Here is a 15,265-nt window from a genome sequence, read left to right as displayed (position 1 = left end):
TTCAAATATTCACACAGAGAACCTCTAGATCATTTGAAATTCATTTATTGATAATTAACCATTTCAAAGAACATAAGACAAAATGTAATTTAAAACAAAAAGAAATATTTGTGTTCATCGTCTTTCATACAAGTTGAATGTGGCATCAAAAATTGTTGTTTTAGGGGCGAGGGGGAGCTGAGCGTTGAACCAGCAACCGATCCTGAGCCAGGGAATTCGACTCTGAAATAAAGGGCCTACCAATGTGCTCTCAAGCAAGGCACTTAACCCCAAAGTGGCCCCAAGGGCGCATTTATAAAAACTAAAACAACCCATTTTGGCTAAATGTCCCGTGTCCAGCTCTGGCTGTGATTGCCTGGTTGTCTTGGATGACAGGCTGTCAGATACAAGATGTACTAAAATCAACATGACGGCCTAGAAAGGGCTCCGTTTAGACTAAAAGACATCTCCTTCAAATGTTTGTGTGAGCAGGAATGTATTGGGAGGGATTGAAGAAAATTTGGGAATTGATCAGGACAACCGAAAGGGGAGGTCATCTTCTGTTATAAAAATGACGGATGGATCCATTTTCAAAAATCTGAAATCCTGACAAATAAATCCTCAGAGAAAGGTAAGGAACAGAGGTATCGACACAGGTGTATCTGTGTGAGTGTATGAGTGTGTTTATTTGTACACATGTTTTCGGGGAGGGGCAGAAGTGTGTGGTCTGAGTGTTTACCTTAGAGGGGGACACCCCATCGTCCACAGCATTTTCAGGCCTAACGCTGCTGTTTTCCCCATCCCACGCTAGAGCTGCGTGTGGCGTACGTCCAGGGCAAGGGCTCAGTTTGGCTCCCTCCCACTCTAGCTGCAATAATCAGCAAGAGGAAGAAGGTGGCTGGAGCAGCAGCAACAACAAGGCATGCAACTAACAGTTCACATGGAAGAAGGTGGAATAATGTGGAAATTTAGAGAGGCTGTGTGTCACTTAAGCCTAAAAAAGCACTACCAACTTAGGTGGATAAATAAATAAGATGAGTAACAAGAGTGTGGTACAATCACAAACGGAACAAACTCTACAAGTCATTTAAAATACAAGTGGAATCAGGTGCGCATTTGTATTAGTTAAGCATGTTTCTGAAATTACCCAGTTATAGTACATCTAGATGCATGAGTGGAGTTGTTGAGGAGTTATATTATCAATGCAGAAAAAGCCAAAATGTCAAAATAAGGTGTTTGTGTGTGTGTAAGAGTGTGTGTTTCTGGTGAGATCAGAAGAGGGAAAAGGGAAAGGTCGTTGTTCCCTTTCACTGTTGCTCGGCAATTTCAGAGGCCTTTCATAAAGCGAAAACAACCTTTATTTTCACCTGCAGCACTGAGACTGTCATCTCAAATCCTTCAGTCAATGACCCTACAAACATCAGCAACACACCTCTGCATAGCATTTACAAGAAAAACTCTTGTGCCTGCACTCAGCTCAAATACAAATGTACTGTCTTACCCCATTTTACAAATCTGCACTTCAAAGTTAAATGTAATCTTCAATTCAACAGCATGTTTGCAAACACCCACCACTTTCTGAAGACTTAAGAACGATGGTCATCCGTTCAGTGACTGCCACAGAACAGATTCTCTTCTTTTCCCTATACAAACAAAATACCACATCTCAATTGTCCTGCTCTCTCCATTTTAAACTGCTGGGGAAGAAATACAATCACTTCATCTTAACATTAACAGTCAGTAATTTTCTTGTTCAACCAAATGTTGGCCGGAACTATTTTTCATTTTAAGGTTTTACATATTCACACAACTACGAAATTTCACAGTCCTGGTATGAAAACAAGCTCAACTTCTCCCTCTAAATCACCCGTAAGAGGGAAGGCATGTTGACGGCATATGAGGAACAAAAGCTAATGATCAAAAACAGCACAAAATTGATAGGATATTGAAGAACACATTATACTGGGACTTTTTGTGCATCATAAGCCAAATAATGCTTGCTGCTAACTTTTCCAAAACTCAGAAACCCAAACACAACGCCTCTTCAGTCAGCACAAAGTGAAATATCTGGTTTCTACTGAGGGAAGCCCTTAGAGAGAGACGCTTTCTATAGCACGGGATGCTCTGAGAGCATCTCAGCCTAAAACTTAAGGAAAGAGGGGTACATGAATTTACAATAAAATTCCTTTAAAAGCTGTGTCCTTAAGATTCAGAGGCAAGGGATGTAATTCATTCTTAGATGGATGGAGACAATTTCTTCTTGACTGGCTTGTTTACTTCTGGGCCATGCAAGAAAAAGGGCTTAAATTTGGCCAGATTCTTTGAATTTGAAAGCAACAATGATTCAACAACAACCTTGTACCTTAACCCTAGTGTTTGTTCGCTCTCTACTACAAACCTTCAGCCAACCATAACCAAAGACTGGTAAGTACAGTAAATTCTTCAAAATATAGAAAAATGGCCTCTGTCAACAACAAATACAGGCTTGAAAAACCTCTAATACCAGCAGGCAAAATCCAACCACAAACACATAGTAGCAACCTTTGTTAGACAGCTGCTTGAACATCAGGAGACAGGTTAACCCTCAACTCTTGCAGAGTGATCCAGTCATAGAAAAGCTTTCCTTGACCAATAATTAAGATCAAAACGTGTTTATCACTACTAAGAGTGTGACACTTGTGTGAAACTTATTCAAAACACAATCTGGACATTAACATTTTTAATCTTTACAAAACAATATTCTTCAATAAAGGCAACGGCAACTGGGAGAAGGTAACTGCAATAACCCAATTTCACCTCAGTTCTGCTCCTCCCTTTGGCTGGCATGTGCTATTTTTCAGGCTTTTAATGTTAAGACTGATAGATGATTTACTAGTTTGACCTTTGGACTATTCGTTTTGTGATACTATTCTGGAAGGACATCCAAATTTGTGTAGGTAGATTATATAAAGGGGTTTTATTTAGAACAAATAAAAGGTTTTCCCTGTTTCCCTGGTTTGATTTCACACTGAAAAACATTTCAGTTTCTTTAACATTCAAGAAGAAACCAACAGATACTGTAAATGTTGACAATGCTTCAGTCAGCCACTTATCTCTACTAGTCTAGAGACCTCCTTAACTTATAATCCACCAACTTTACTCAAAAGCCAACAACTAACAGCAAAGCTAGTTTGAGACTCTGAGTTTTGAAGCGCACTCCAAATACAACCTTGCTCCCTGTCTAATTTTCCACTTTGAACTGTCCCTTTAGTTATTACACATGTGCACACGCAGACACACTCACACAAACACACACTCACTCATACATCTGCAGAATGAAAGGAGTGTTTAGGGTTGGGACTATCGATAAGGGGGTTCTGGCGTGTGGTAAGGGTAATCATTGCGCTGGGGCATGGGTTGCCCGTGTGCGGGTGTCTGCTCATACGGTGTGGATGCGGAGTAGCTTCCTGTTGCTGCGTAAGCTCCCGATGAATCATATGCTCCTGCTGCCCTGTAGCCTCCGGATGTGTCATAGCTTCCTGACGAGGAATCGTAGTTCCCGGATGAAGCAGTGTAGCTCCCAGATGAGGTGTCGTACCCTCCAGAAGCGTCATATGTTCCCGGTGGTGGGTAGGCATTTGATGCAGCATAGGTTGGAGGTGCAGTGTACGTCCCTGGGGGTGCCGGTACTGTAGTGGAGGCCTGTGGCTGTGTGGTGGCTGGTTGGGGAGGAGGAGGTGGTGGAGGAGGAGGAGGATTGGTGTAGGCATACTGGAGGTACTGGTACTGTTGCTGGTACTGCTGATACTGTTGATATTGGTGCATTTGCTGGTAGTACTCTGAATACGACCTGCATTGAGTTGACAGAAGAAATAAAACAAAAGTAAAGCTAAATAAGTCTCAAAATCACATCAGAGACATTTCCTAATTCATTAACCTTACACAGTCATATAAGATCATTGTTCTCTGAACTATAGCCCTCTCTAACTCTCAACTGTGCAACAGATCTTAAATATTATTACATGTGAAAGCAGGACTGACGTGCTCTTTTTCCTGTCTCCATCAAATATCAAAAAGCATTAAGTGTACCTAGCTACAGGATCTGACCCTTCAGGTGCAGTGGTTGCAGCCGCCGACTCTTCAGGCACTCCAGGTGGTGTTGGCAGCAGGGCGCGGCGTTTGGGTCTTATCTGAGCGAAGGAACCTGGTACAGGGTCAGGTAGGAGCGGGGCTCTGTTACCCCTGATTGGGCTGCGGTCTCGCTCATTTTCTGTAGTTGCTGCCTTCCTCCCAGCCTGCTGCTCTGCCAGAACCTTTATTCAAAGATGTGCCAGTAAATACACATAAAAATGTACAACACAACAAAAATATATAAGAAGAAGAATATGTATATGCATAAAAGAAATGCACAATAACCTTCTGTCCCTCCTGAAAGAACTTGGCTCTTGCTGCCTCAAAAAGGGTTGTTGGATCTGGTGCAGTCTGGGGTTCTACTTCTTCAGGAACAACACTGGATCCAGCACTGTGATTTGTTATATCATGGTACACCTGGTCAGCAACAGATCCATACACCTGACTGGCCAGAGCACCGTATATCACACCATCGGCACCTTTAGAGCTTGTAATTCCCTTCAGAGCGGCATATGTTGGATCAAAAGATGTGGTGTTGTAGAATGAATTATGGACACTTTGTTGAACCTGCAAAAATCAGTAAGACATCAGCATTTAAAACCCCTTGAACACACGTATAACTACAAATCTTGTTTAAAAAGATTTTTTAATGTTTTATAAAATAATTCACAAACTTGAATGGGTAGTCCAGCTGCGGCTGCTGCAGCTGCTGCTAGAACGGCTGCTTGACTCTGGTGATGCTCTAATGATGGAGGTGGTCGTGGGAGAAGACCCTCCCTGCCACCTATAAGGAAACAGAAACAGACAAACATGCTCAGAAAATAGATTTGTGTTGTTTTCAGAGTTAAATTATGCACAAGACACTTAAGTGGATGGCTTGTCTTCACCCTCATAAGTTATGTTATTTACCAGTAGTTACAATCTGATTGATCAAAGGTTGGGCTTTGGACAGCTCCACTGCCAGCTGACGGCCCTTGTACATGGTCCCATTGAGTGCCTCAATAGCTGCAAGGGCCTCCTCCTTTCTCTCCATATGCACAAATGCATAGCCAACATTGGAACATAATCTTGCTGCAGGGAAAGCCATATTAGCATAAAAATTAATTTAATAAAGAAAATACACTAATAGAAAATTAGTATTGTTACTTTGTGTGTGTAAGGAATGTGTGTACTCCTTCTCACCTTTGACTTTATCACAGTCTAAAACTCTTCCAAAGGTTGAGAAAAGCCCGTGCAGGTCATCTGCTGAACATGTTGCACTGAGGTTTCCCACAAAAACTTTAGTAGAGTTGGGTGGGCGTGCACGGGACTCCTCAACCACCAGGGGCCTGCCTCTGTACTCTTTACCATCTAGATGCCTTATGGCCCTATAAGAACAAATTAAATGAAACGTTTTTGTTATGATACTCAACAGCTCAACTTAACAAGGCTATCAAATTTAGGCTTAGAGAATTTAACTTGTGCTTTGATTTACCATTTGAAATAAACTCATATTTACATTTTGAAGTCCTAAAAGACATGGTTCAAGTTATATATTTGTTTTACATACTACAGATCGTTGACGGGCTTTAATTTTCTACCAGCAACACATGAAACACATTTAAATTATGTGCATGAAAGATGTACTTAAATAAAGTTCTCACTGCTATTTCTATGTCAAAAGCAGACTACTGTAAAATGTTTTTAATATTCAATGTACATAAATATTTCTTGAAAAGCTTCTTATCCCTCCACTGGAAAACTAGTGACAGAGAGTAGAATACCTGTCAGCTGCCCCCTCTCCCTTCAGGGTGACGAAGGCATACTGTCTGAGCAAAGAGCATGTGTTGATCTCTCCATACGGGGCAAAGAGCTTATTGAGCTCATCCTGTGTTGCATCTATAGGAAGGTTCCCCACAAACAACTTCACGTTCTCACCGCTCATCTCTTCAACCAGACATCTGCAAAATAAACCAAAAAAAAAGTAAACACAAGCTTTGTCAAATTCTCTATATTGCCTATCCTTATCCTATACCCGAATCGTGTCAGTATTAATAATTTAAGTTAATTTGTATGTTACAGCCAGTTAGGTATACTGAGAAGTAAGTATTTGATGGTTGCCAGATACTCTGTTACTATCATCTAAACAAATTAAACCTTGAATTTTCGCGGCGAAAATCGATCCAATTAAGTTACAGGTAGTCGGTATAGCTTAGCTACCTGCTCAATTCCTTAGCAAACATATGTAAACCCACACGCAATGTAAAAAGTGTTTAAAAACGATGTACTAACAGTTTGTTTTTACCAGAAAGTCGTTGTATGTAACGCTGTGGGCTAATAGGGCGACCCAAAGAGAGCTTTAACTCTAATATAGCTGGCTATTATGATGCAAACATTAGCAATGTAGCTAACGTTAGCTAAGCTAGCTGGCTAACGTATTATCTTGAACACAGCGGCTGGAAGTTACTTCTTGCACAAGAGCTCCACTGTAGTTTTAAGATAAAACTACACCGTTTTATAGTGTTTCCTTTACTCCTTATGAACCCTATGCAGGAAAAGCATTCAATATTGTGAGAATACTAGCTATTCAGACTTCTTACCCAACGCGGTCCCGGAGCTGTGTTTCCTACGTCACATCCGGCTCATGTTTCTAGAAATGGGGGCGCAGTTTCACCAACGATGAATGTGTTTGAGCAAGATAATTTCAGGTGCATCAAACTGTTTGACTCCTTCATCAAAAAGCATATGTTTATCTTTCCCAAAATAAGAAAATGTTAAGATTGAAACTTCCCCTTGCGGAACTAACAAGAACCTAGTTTAAACGTAAAATTAAGGTTTTTGCTTACAGTGGTCCATGTCACTTTTTTCCGTTTATGAAATATTAAAAACGAAGGATAGATTTTTTCTATTTTAGTTTAGAAATGCTACATGAATGGATTACATAAATGAATACAGATAAACAAAATATTGAATCAAAAGACTAAAATGTGTTTTTTCTATTTTATTAGAAAATTAAAAACAAATTGATTTTTTTTTATATTGAAAGAGAAAAAAAAATAAACTAGAAGGAAACAAACAAGACAAAGATGTTTTTTGTTTTTCACATTCCGAGACAAAGTCAAATCATTATAGGGATTGAGCTTTACTCAGATTGCAGTGTAGGCCCTATTAGAGACCCTTAGTTCCTGGTAAAAGGTCTTTGGAACCATACTCTGTCTGCAAACATGCACCAGTATGTCTGCATCAGTAGAATATATGACTACTGCAGGGGTTAGGCCTTTAGAAACCAATTTTACTTACATTATTGACAGGTACAATCAATGTTCCAAGCACTGGACAGAAAGAAAGGAAGACACGGCAAGAGATCACACCATTGGAGAGATTTGTCTCAACTTGATTTGTTATTATTTGTTATTATTTTCTTAGGTTACCAAAAGCCCATTTTGGGGAATTTGTTTTACTTAAATGCATTTTTCCCAAATTCAATTGAGTTGCTTGGAGGGTAATTCGATTCAGTATAAAATAATGTAACAACTTTAGAAAATGAAAGTATTCTTCACAAACATGGAAAGTTTCTCCACAAAAATTCCAGCCCAGGCTTTTTGAAATGTGACCATGCATTTTTTTTTCTTGGATTTAACATATTCAGTTTGAGCTCTAGTTTAGTCTCATCTGGCCAAAGGACATGCTTCCAGTATGCAAAATCTTTCTCCAGGTTGTCCTTAGGATAGGCTACTTCAGTCCGTCTTGAATGTGTCTCTTTTACAGAATAAAACGTTTTTTTTTCTTGGACTGCAACCATCCCTGTGCAGGGCTCTAGTAACTGTCTTCATTTAGACTACATTTTAGTGTCTTGGCAGTTCTATTGGAGTCTTTAGACACATCTTTCGTGATGCTTTTTTTCTTTCTCAAAATTTTTAACCATATAGAGATAATTTTGTATTAAAAAAGACTATCAAACATCACTTGTATTTCTTTTTTATATCCTTTAATATCCAACGACCAAAAACTAAACGGATCAATATCTCTAGTGTAAAAACGAAAGCACAAGAGTAAGTGAAAAGCTGAATCAAACATAAACTCATTACCAACTACCTCTCTACTGGTATAGCTATGGTGGGCCAAACTACTCTCCTGCAGTTCCTGTACAATCTTTGCTTTGTGCAACTATCGGTCACGTGAGCCAAGCACATGTTTGGTTCCAGGTGGGAGAGGAGGAGGAGTCAAATACACCTCCGGATCTTGGATCAGTCGTAAGAGTGGAAGAGAAGTGAACTTTTCATCGTTTCAGAGTTGATGGAAGAGGAAGAAGCTTGATTATGTAAACTGGAACCAGAGGGGATAAAAAGAAGGATCGAGGTTAAGAGGTAAACAACGAGCCTGTTTATGTTAAAGTGAGAATCAGTGCACACGTGGATCAGATGTGACAGGCTGTGTGAATGTACAACAGGAAGACTCGAGCAACAGAGACTGGAGGAAATAGGAAGTTTGACAGGAATGCGGGCTGCGGGTCCGGGTTCTTATTGGCATTTAAGCTGAAGCTGTAATAAAGATTTTTATTAATTATTTTCAAGATAATGGGGAGAAAAAACATTGTGATTCAGAGTAATAGCCACAAGCAAATAACTAGCTATACTATTGCCCGTTTTCTTTGTTTTTAAAATGTCAGGTAAACTGCCCGCTGTGGTGTTCTCTATTCTTTTTTTGTGTGTCTAAATTATAAACTGCGTTTTCTCAAAGCCTCTTATTTCATTTAAGCTCTGTCTGAGCTGCAGCACTCCGCCAAGTCTGGACTTGCTTTCCCAATCCAGGCAGCTTTATTACACAGGTGTGTTCAGGCATCCCACCCATCTTTCTGTTCCTGAATGTGAGCCCCACAGGGACAGATAATAACCACTTGTAGCATCTCCGGAGGACATGATCAAATGCGGTGTATTTAATGGGCATCTGTGTTTTGTTGTATGTGTGTAGATGGCACAGCAGGAAGAACCTCTCTATGATTTTCCAGAGCCCACCAAGCCCTCACAGCGTAAGTTCATGGGGCATCAAAGAAGCAGAGGATCTCTGAGGAGCATCAGTGTGCTGGACCGTCTCCTGCTCACTGTTCCTGTTTGGCTCCAGCTGTCAATCAACCCTGCCACTGCACTCCACATACTCCAGAGGGAGCCTCCTGGGGTCAGAGCCACATACACTTCAAAACAAAAAGCTCACAAAACCCATGGTTTAACCCCGTGTATACTCATCTGTATATCAGAAAATAGAACTGTAGTGGATACCTTTGTTGCCCTCTCTGTCCTGATTTAATTATGCTGTCTTGCAGACCTTCCTAGTGCGAAAGTCTCGCACATCCCAAAGGAATGTCCTGTGTGTCCGTTTGGCAGATGACAGCGTCCCATCCTTTGTTCAGCAGTTTGGCATCAGGGAGGAGAGCTCCAGTAAAAGTGAGGACAATTACATGACTCTAGACACACATTAAAATAAGAGATTACTTGGTTTCCCCAAATAAAACAATTTCCAAAGGCACAAAACTGATTAACTTCACAATAACTAAACTCGCACAGTGCTTTCCAATACAAATTTACATTTCATAATGTTAACAGCCTTTTTATTATCAACTAATAAACAATGAAATAACTATTGCTGGTTCCTTAGCAAGTTTACTTCAGTGCTTAACTGACTGGAAATACAGGTGCATCTTAAAAAGTTAGAATATCATGCCAGAGTTGATTTTTTTTCCTGTGATTTAATTCAAGAAGTGAAATGTCTATTTTACAATCATCTAATACAAAGTGGTTTTTAAAAATTTAAATCTTAATGATTACTGTTTACAGGTCATGGAAAATAAAAAAAATCATTACCTCAAAATATTATAATATCAAAAAAAATCTGTCAAAAAAATAATTCAAGAAGGGCCTTCTTGAGAATTATGGCTCAGTAATTAGTTGGAGCTCCTTTTGCACAAATTACTGCATCTGTGCAATCAGTCTGTGGCACTGCTGGAGTGTTATGTAGCCCAGGTTGCTGTAGCTCATCTGTATTGTTAAGTCTGGTGTCTCTTGACATTCCCCCAGTTGGCTGACCAATCAAATGAAGTAATATCGTGGTCAACAAACTAGTTCTGGTTGTTTTGGCTTCACTGTTGGCAGGTGCCAAGTGCTTCTGGAAAAGGAAATCAGTATCTCCTTAAAGCTTCTCAGCAGATGGAAACATGAAGTGTTTTAAAACCTCCTGGTAGATGGCTGACAGTGTTGACTCAGGACTTGATAAAGCACAATGGACCAACAGCAGTAGATGACATGGCACCCCCAAACCATCACTGACTGTGAAAACACTAGACTTCAAGCACCTTGGGTTCTGTGCTTCTCTGCTCTTCCTCCAGATTCTGGGCCTTGATTTACAAATGAAATTTCAAATTTAGTTTAATCTGAAAACAGGACTTTGGACCACTGAGCAGTGGTCAAGTGCTTTTTCTCCTCAGCCCAGGTGAGACGCTGGTGACGTTGTGGGTGGTTCAGGAGTGGCTCAACACTAGGACCTTGATACTTGTAGCTCATTTGGACCCGTCTGTATGTGTCGGCTCTTGATCCACTGACTATAGCCTCAGTCCACTCCTTGTAAAGCTCCTTTTAGTTATTGAATCTGCTTTGTTTAAGATTCCTCTAAAGGCTGAATTCATCCCTGTTGCTTGTGCTCCTTTTCTTACAAAACTTTTCCCTTCTAGTCAACTTTCCATGAATAAGCTTTGATACAGCCTCTGAGAACAGCCGGTCCTTTCAGCAATGTCTCTCTGTGGCTTACCCTCCTTGTGGAGTGTGTCAATGATTGTCGGGACAAGAGTCAGGTCAGCAGTCTTCCCCATGGTTGTGGTTGTGGTTGCGTGCACTGAACAAGGTTATAATAGTTTTGGAATTTTAATTAGTTTTGTTGAGTTGAGTTGTTAGTTTATTCTAGTTTTTATTTTGCAAAAATGCTTCATTTTTAGTTCAGTTTTTATTCTTTTTAGTGTTAGTTTTAGTTTTTTGCAGATATGTGTCGGGCCTGAGTGAACATCATACATTTTTAGAAACATATTCAATCAGGCTTAATTTTTTTTAAATATAAGATGTTGTTTGACTACAACTCCAGACATAAAACTACCACTGTGTGAAGTCTTTACCAATTAATTCAGTCCATTTTACACTCCCCAGACTTGGGTGTAGGTGCCAGTCAGTATGGTTGTGCCAAAGACTAAAACTAAGGATATTTTTTCTCTATTTTTTAATTTATTTTAGTTAGTTTTGTAAGCGGACTATATAGTATAAGTTAGTTTTTGTTTTTTTGGTAAAGCTTAGTTTAATTGAATTTTAGTTTTAGTTCTTTAGTTAGTTTTAGTTAACCATAATAACCTTGGTACTGAACCAGAATGAGATAATGAAGGCTCAGGACACGTTTGCAAACTCAACCTTTCCACAATTTTCTGATATTTTGAGAAAGTGGATTTTTGATTTTTAAGAGCTGCACGCTTTAATCAGCAAAATTAAAACAAATTCTTATAATATTTCACCTTGTATAAGAGGAATCTAGAATTTATGGAAGCTTATCTTTTTTAAGTACATCAGGAAAAGATAACTTTTACATGATATTCTGTTTTTTAGCTGCAAAAGTAAATTGCAACCAGTAGCTGCCTATGCAGGAAATCAATTTAATGATAATGTATACTTTGTAAAATGGTGAAAATCATGTAGCTTTATGAAGAAGGAAATTACTGCTAGTGTTGAAAATTCATATTTTCAATGAGTGTTGCAGAGCAAATAGTAACACATAATGTAATGACTTTGAAAACAAAAGTAATCTTGATATGTCACAGTTGGGGGGAAATATGTGTGATTAGATAATAGTTACTTATCAAAAGGAGGATGAGTATAAAGGTTACATTTATAAATATCATTATCAATAAAAGCTTTGTCTTAGATTGTAAAAGTCATTCTGTTGCTCTCCCTCTGATGCGGACATGGTTTCTTTTTTACATGTAAAAGTATATATAACATTTTTTTACATTTTAAAGCCTCCCTAAAGTTATAGTTTTCTCATGCTCATTCCTCAGTTTTGAACATTTTATGGAAAAGTAATGGTTACATATTGCAGTTTTCAACAGGGTAATCATGAAACCTACATTATTTAGAAAGTAACCTTCCTGACACAGCTCCCACAGATCCATCTTTTAAAAACAATACTTCAGATGAAGTAAAACCACACATTTAATACTGACCACCCATCTTTTTCCCCCTTGACCACAGCTCTGTGTCTGGAAACTTCAGCCATCAGCTTTCCAGATCTTCCAAGACTTATTTCCTTCTATTGTGTCAGCAGGTAAAAATGATCTTTATCATCCTTTCTTAGGTGTTACATGTAAAATACTCTTTGTTGACTTGCACTTTTTCCTTGTCATTCTACAACAATCACTGTCTAGGTTAAGTTACTTGTTGGTGTTGATATGATGTAATGTTGCTCTGTCAGAGATGTACTGCCCTTCCCTCTGGAGCTTCCTGAAGCTATTGCAAGGGCGTCATCCCACAAAGAGCTGGAGTCCATTTCACATATGGGAGTAGGTTGGTGGCTGTAAATCTGTTTCCTCACTGCAGATTTTGTAATTCAACCCTCAGATACACAGGCCTGATTTATGTACACAAGAATCACATATCATTATAAACAGACATAATACTGCTGATTTATTTTGTGTCATTGTAATAAAGGTGAAATGAAAACCTTTTATATTTTGTAGAGTTCTGGAACTCACACCTAAATGTACGAGGGCCTCGAGAAGCTCCACAGTCACAGGAAAACCAGGAGAAGACACCCATACCTGAAACCCCGGCTCCTCCCTCTGCTGCTCCACCAACTAGCTCCACAGCTCTGCCTGATTCAGCTCCCCAGCCTGACTCTGAGTCGGCACCCAAATCAGACTCCAAACCACCTGGTCCTGGTTCCACCCTGTTTCATGAGTTTTGTCCGATCACAACTCGCAGCCCCCAAGAGCTGGACTGTGGCTCTGGCCTGGGTGCTCTCTGTTTCATCAACCCTCTTTTTCTGCAGTCCCAGAACCCTCTGTCCCGACGGCGCATGTTCAAACGGAGCCTCAAGGTCCGCGTTTCCACAGAGACATCGTCCTTGCTTTCACCCCCACTTATTCCTCCTCCTCCACCTCCTCTAATGCCCAAAACCAGAGGGAGATGTAAAGCCCAGAAACAGGGAAATAAAAACACTCAGATTGATCCCACAATTCAGGACTGCTCCACTGAGGGCAGCCCAAAGCCTCCCTCAGCTGCTCCTCTCTTTCAGAATGAGATGCAGGAGCACGAGGAGGCTGCAGATCAGCTACCACCAGTGATGGGGAACCTTTTAGAGGACTCAGACTACATGCAGCCCCCTTCAACAATCACGACCTCCCATACTCCTTCACTCTCTCCTTACCTCTCCCCTTCTGTCCCACCAATGGCGCCTCCCATTTTCCCCAAAGTATCCCAATCCTTCTCTCCTCATGACTCTCCCGGTGCGTCTCCCTCTCTCTCTCCTTACCAATCTCCATGTCTTTCTCCCAGGGCGCTGTCTTCCCTCTCCCCGTATGAGTCACCCAATGCCTCTCCCTCCGTGTCGCCATCTCCTTCTCCTCAAGTCCCCTTCTCACTCTCTCCCTTCACCTCTCCAGCTTTCCCTGACCTGGTGGAGCAGGTCTATCACACACCTGTGTCTTCTCCAAGACCAGATCAGTTGAGACAAGAGAGAGAGACTGAGATGGAGGGAACAGGTGTGGATGAAAAGAAAACAAATGAGGACCTAAACAAGAAGGAAGAGGACGGTCTGGTTTTACAGATGAGTGCTGCTGCTCTGAGTGACAACTGCAGTTCTTCTTTTAGGGTTGAGGAGACAGCAGAGAGTTCATCTCAAAAACAGGATGATGGTGCATGCCTGTAGTGAACACATTTTAGACTTTTTGTTTCATTATGAAGCACTTCATTGACTAACAAAGAGTAGCTATGTTGATATATTTTGCAAATATGGTAGATGTGCAGATGTATTCATGCTTCTCCTTAGCCCTACTGGTTAGAGTAATTTAGAATCAGTCTTTCTGAAACTGGCCATTCCAGGTGTCACCACTTTCTGCATTTAACCTAATTCTTTTTTCAACCAGAGGTATTCCTGATGTATGGTTATTGTCTCATGTGCTTTCTTCAACAACCATCTTATCTCCAAACTACCCTGTCTAGCAAAATTCACAGAATTTTTGGCAAATAATCAGCTGAAGTCCTTTCTTCAGATCACTCAGCACTGAACCCACATCCATTGGTGTCCCAAAAAATCATATACAAATGACATATTAGCATTACACAAGAAGCATCATTGAACTGCCATTTTTATCAACTCTGTCAAGTTTTGATGGTCAACACCACCTACTAGGGTTTGAAAAAACTGTGCTTTGTTTCAGGATTAGCTGTTTAAAATAATCTAATTTGTACTGACAGAACATACCAAATCAGATTATTTAAAAAAATGCTAATCACATTATGTACAACATCATCTCCTCTTTGAATGTCATGCATGTCCATCATTATGTGATGACTCTTTTGCCAATCAAACCATACATTAGTAGAATAGAGTTAATGCTTTTGCTGTTTTCACAAAGTCAGTCAAATGGATTATGAAAGTGTCTAAACAGTTGTAGAATTATGAGAGTAACATAAAATATTTGCAGAGAATTAAATGTACTTAATGTGTGTGAACACTCTTCAAATGCATTTTTCTGTTGTTCTGCAGGAAAAGAATTATAAAAAAAGGGTTCTGTTATGGATCACCACTAGTTTTGTATATTTTGACTTTTTCTAAAAGTCACTCAAGCCTGCAATGAACTTGGTAAAACTGTTTTTATGGAATTCTGTCAGAAACACTCCTAACACTGACGATCCTCCCTCCCCTGCAGTTTGATTTCTTGCCAGTGTGAAGCAAATGGCAAAGTTTTTTTTTTTTTGCTTTTGTGTTGACTTTTTATGTTTGTTTGTGTTAATGGGCTTGTAATTTTTAACACATTAGAAGAGAAAAACTTTATTGCTCCTTGAGAACGAATAAAAAATTATACAAGCTTTTCAAAAACTTTTCTAAAGACGTGTTGTTTTGCTTGTATTTACTACAATTATTGGTGCTAATTTAGTCATTCTGCTCTAAT

At 39.8% G+C, this 15,265-nt stretch overlaps 2 protein-coding genes across 8 annotated transcripts; one reads left to right on the top strand and one right to left on the bottom strand.

The window, feature by feature from the left end:
• Positions 1–65: 65 nt before the first annotated feature.
• On the bottom strand, positions 66–6,710 carry LOC121519018 (RNA-binding protein 4-like). 3 transcript variants are annotated; one of them, XM_041801778.1, is made up of 9 exons: positions 6,374–6,392; positions 5,853–6,029; positions 5,272–5,456; positions 4,999–5,160; positions 4,764–4,873; positions 4,375–4,656; positions 4,048–4,271; positions 3,404–3,808; positions 67–847 (listed from the first exon to the last, which is right to left on the bottom strand). In XM_041801778.1, exons 2-9 carry the CDS (start codon positions 6,011–6,013, stop codon positions 844–846), a joined length of 1,533 nt encoding a protein of 510 aa, XP_041657712.1. In that variant the 5' UTR covers positions 6,014–6,029; positions 6,374–6,392; the 3' UTR covers positions 67–843. The 3 variants fall into 3 exon arrangements, with proteins under 3 accessions (XP_041657711.1, XP_041657710.1, XP_041657712.1); XM_041801777.1 differs by lacking the exon at positions 6,374–6,392 and adding an exon at positions 6,669–6,710 and having other exon boundaries at positions 66–3,808; XM_041801776.1 differs by having other exon boundaries at positions 66–3,808.
• Positions 6,711–8,304: 1,594 nt separating this feature from the next.
• Positions 8,305–15,175, top strand: LOC121518358 (ras and Rab interactor 1-like). 5 transcript variants are annotated; one of them, XM_041800610.1, is made up of 7 exons: positions 8,305–8,435; positions 8,827–8,896; positions 9,040–9,243; positions 9,389–9,509; positions 12,345–12,417; positions 12,565–12,656; positions 12,830–15,175. In XM_041800610.1, exons 3-7 carry the CDS (start codon positions 9,040–9,042, stop codon positions 14,017–14,019), a joined length of 1,680 nt encoding a protein of 559 aa, XP_041656544.1. In that variant the 5' UTR covers positions 8,305–8,435; positions 8,827–8,896; the 3' UTR covers positions 14,020–15,175. The 5 variants fall into 5 exon arrangements, with proteins under 5 accessions (XP_041656544.1, XP_041656545.1, XP_041656546.1 ...); XM_041800611.1 differs by having other exon boundaries at positions 8,827–8,935; XM_041800612.1 differs by lacking the exon at positions 8,827–8,896 and having other exon boundaries at positions 9,077–9,243.
• Positions 15,176–15,265: the final 90 nt, after the last annotated feature.

Source organism: Cheilinus undulatus, linkage group 12 (genome assembly GCF_018320785.1).
Source record: "Cheilinus undulatus linkage group 12, ASM1832078v1, whole genome shotgun sequence".
NCBI classification, from domain to species: Eukaryota; Metazoa; Chordata; class Actinopteri; order Labriformes; family Labridae; genus Cheilinus; species Cheilinus undulatus.
Note: the sequence above shows the minus strand (reverse complement) of the source record. Positions and strands in the feature narration are given on the sequence as shown.

What these genes read in the sequence shown, in the direction of transcription:
- LOC121518358 (XM_041800609.1), top strand. Translation starts at nt 9,040, where the DNA reads ATGGCACAGCAGGAAGAACCTCTCTATGATTTTCCAGAGCCCACCAAG. An exon ending in GGAGGAGAGCTCCAGTAAAA is followed by an intron (nt 9,510 to 12,344) that starts GTGAGGACAATT and finishes CCTTGACCACAG; the next exon opens with CTCTGTGTCTGGAAACTTCA. An exon ending in TCCTTCTATTGTGTCAGCAG is followed by an intron (nt 12,418 to 12,564) that starts GTAAAAATGATC and finishes TTGCTCTGTCAG; the next exon opens with AGATGTACTGCCCTTCCCTC.
- LOC121519018 (XM_041801777.1), bottom strand. Translation starts at nt 6,013, where the DNA reads ATGAGCGGTGAGAACGTGAAGTTGTTTGTGGGGAACCTTCCTATAGAT. An exon ending in AGACTGTGATAAAGTCAAAG is followed by an intron (nt 5,161 to 5,271) that starts GTGAGAAGGAGT and finishes CTTTCCCTGCAG; the next exon opens with CAAGATTATGTTCCAATGTT. An exon ending in CAATCAGATTGTAACTACTG is followed by an intron (nt 4,874 to 4,998) that starts GTAAATAACATA and finishes GTTTCCTTATAG; the next exon opens with GTGGCAGGGAGGGTCTTCTC.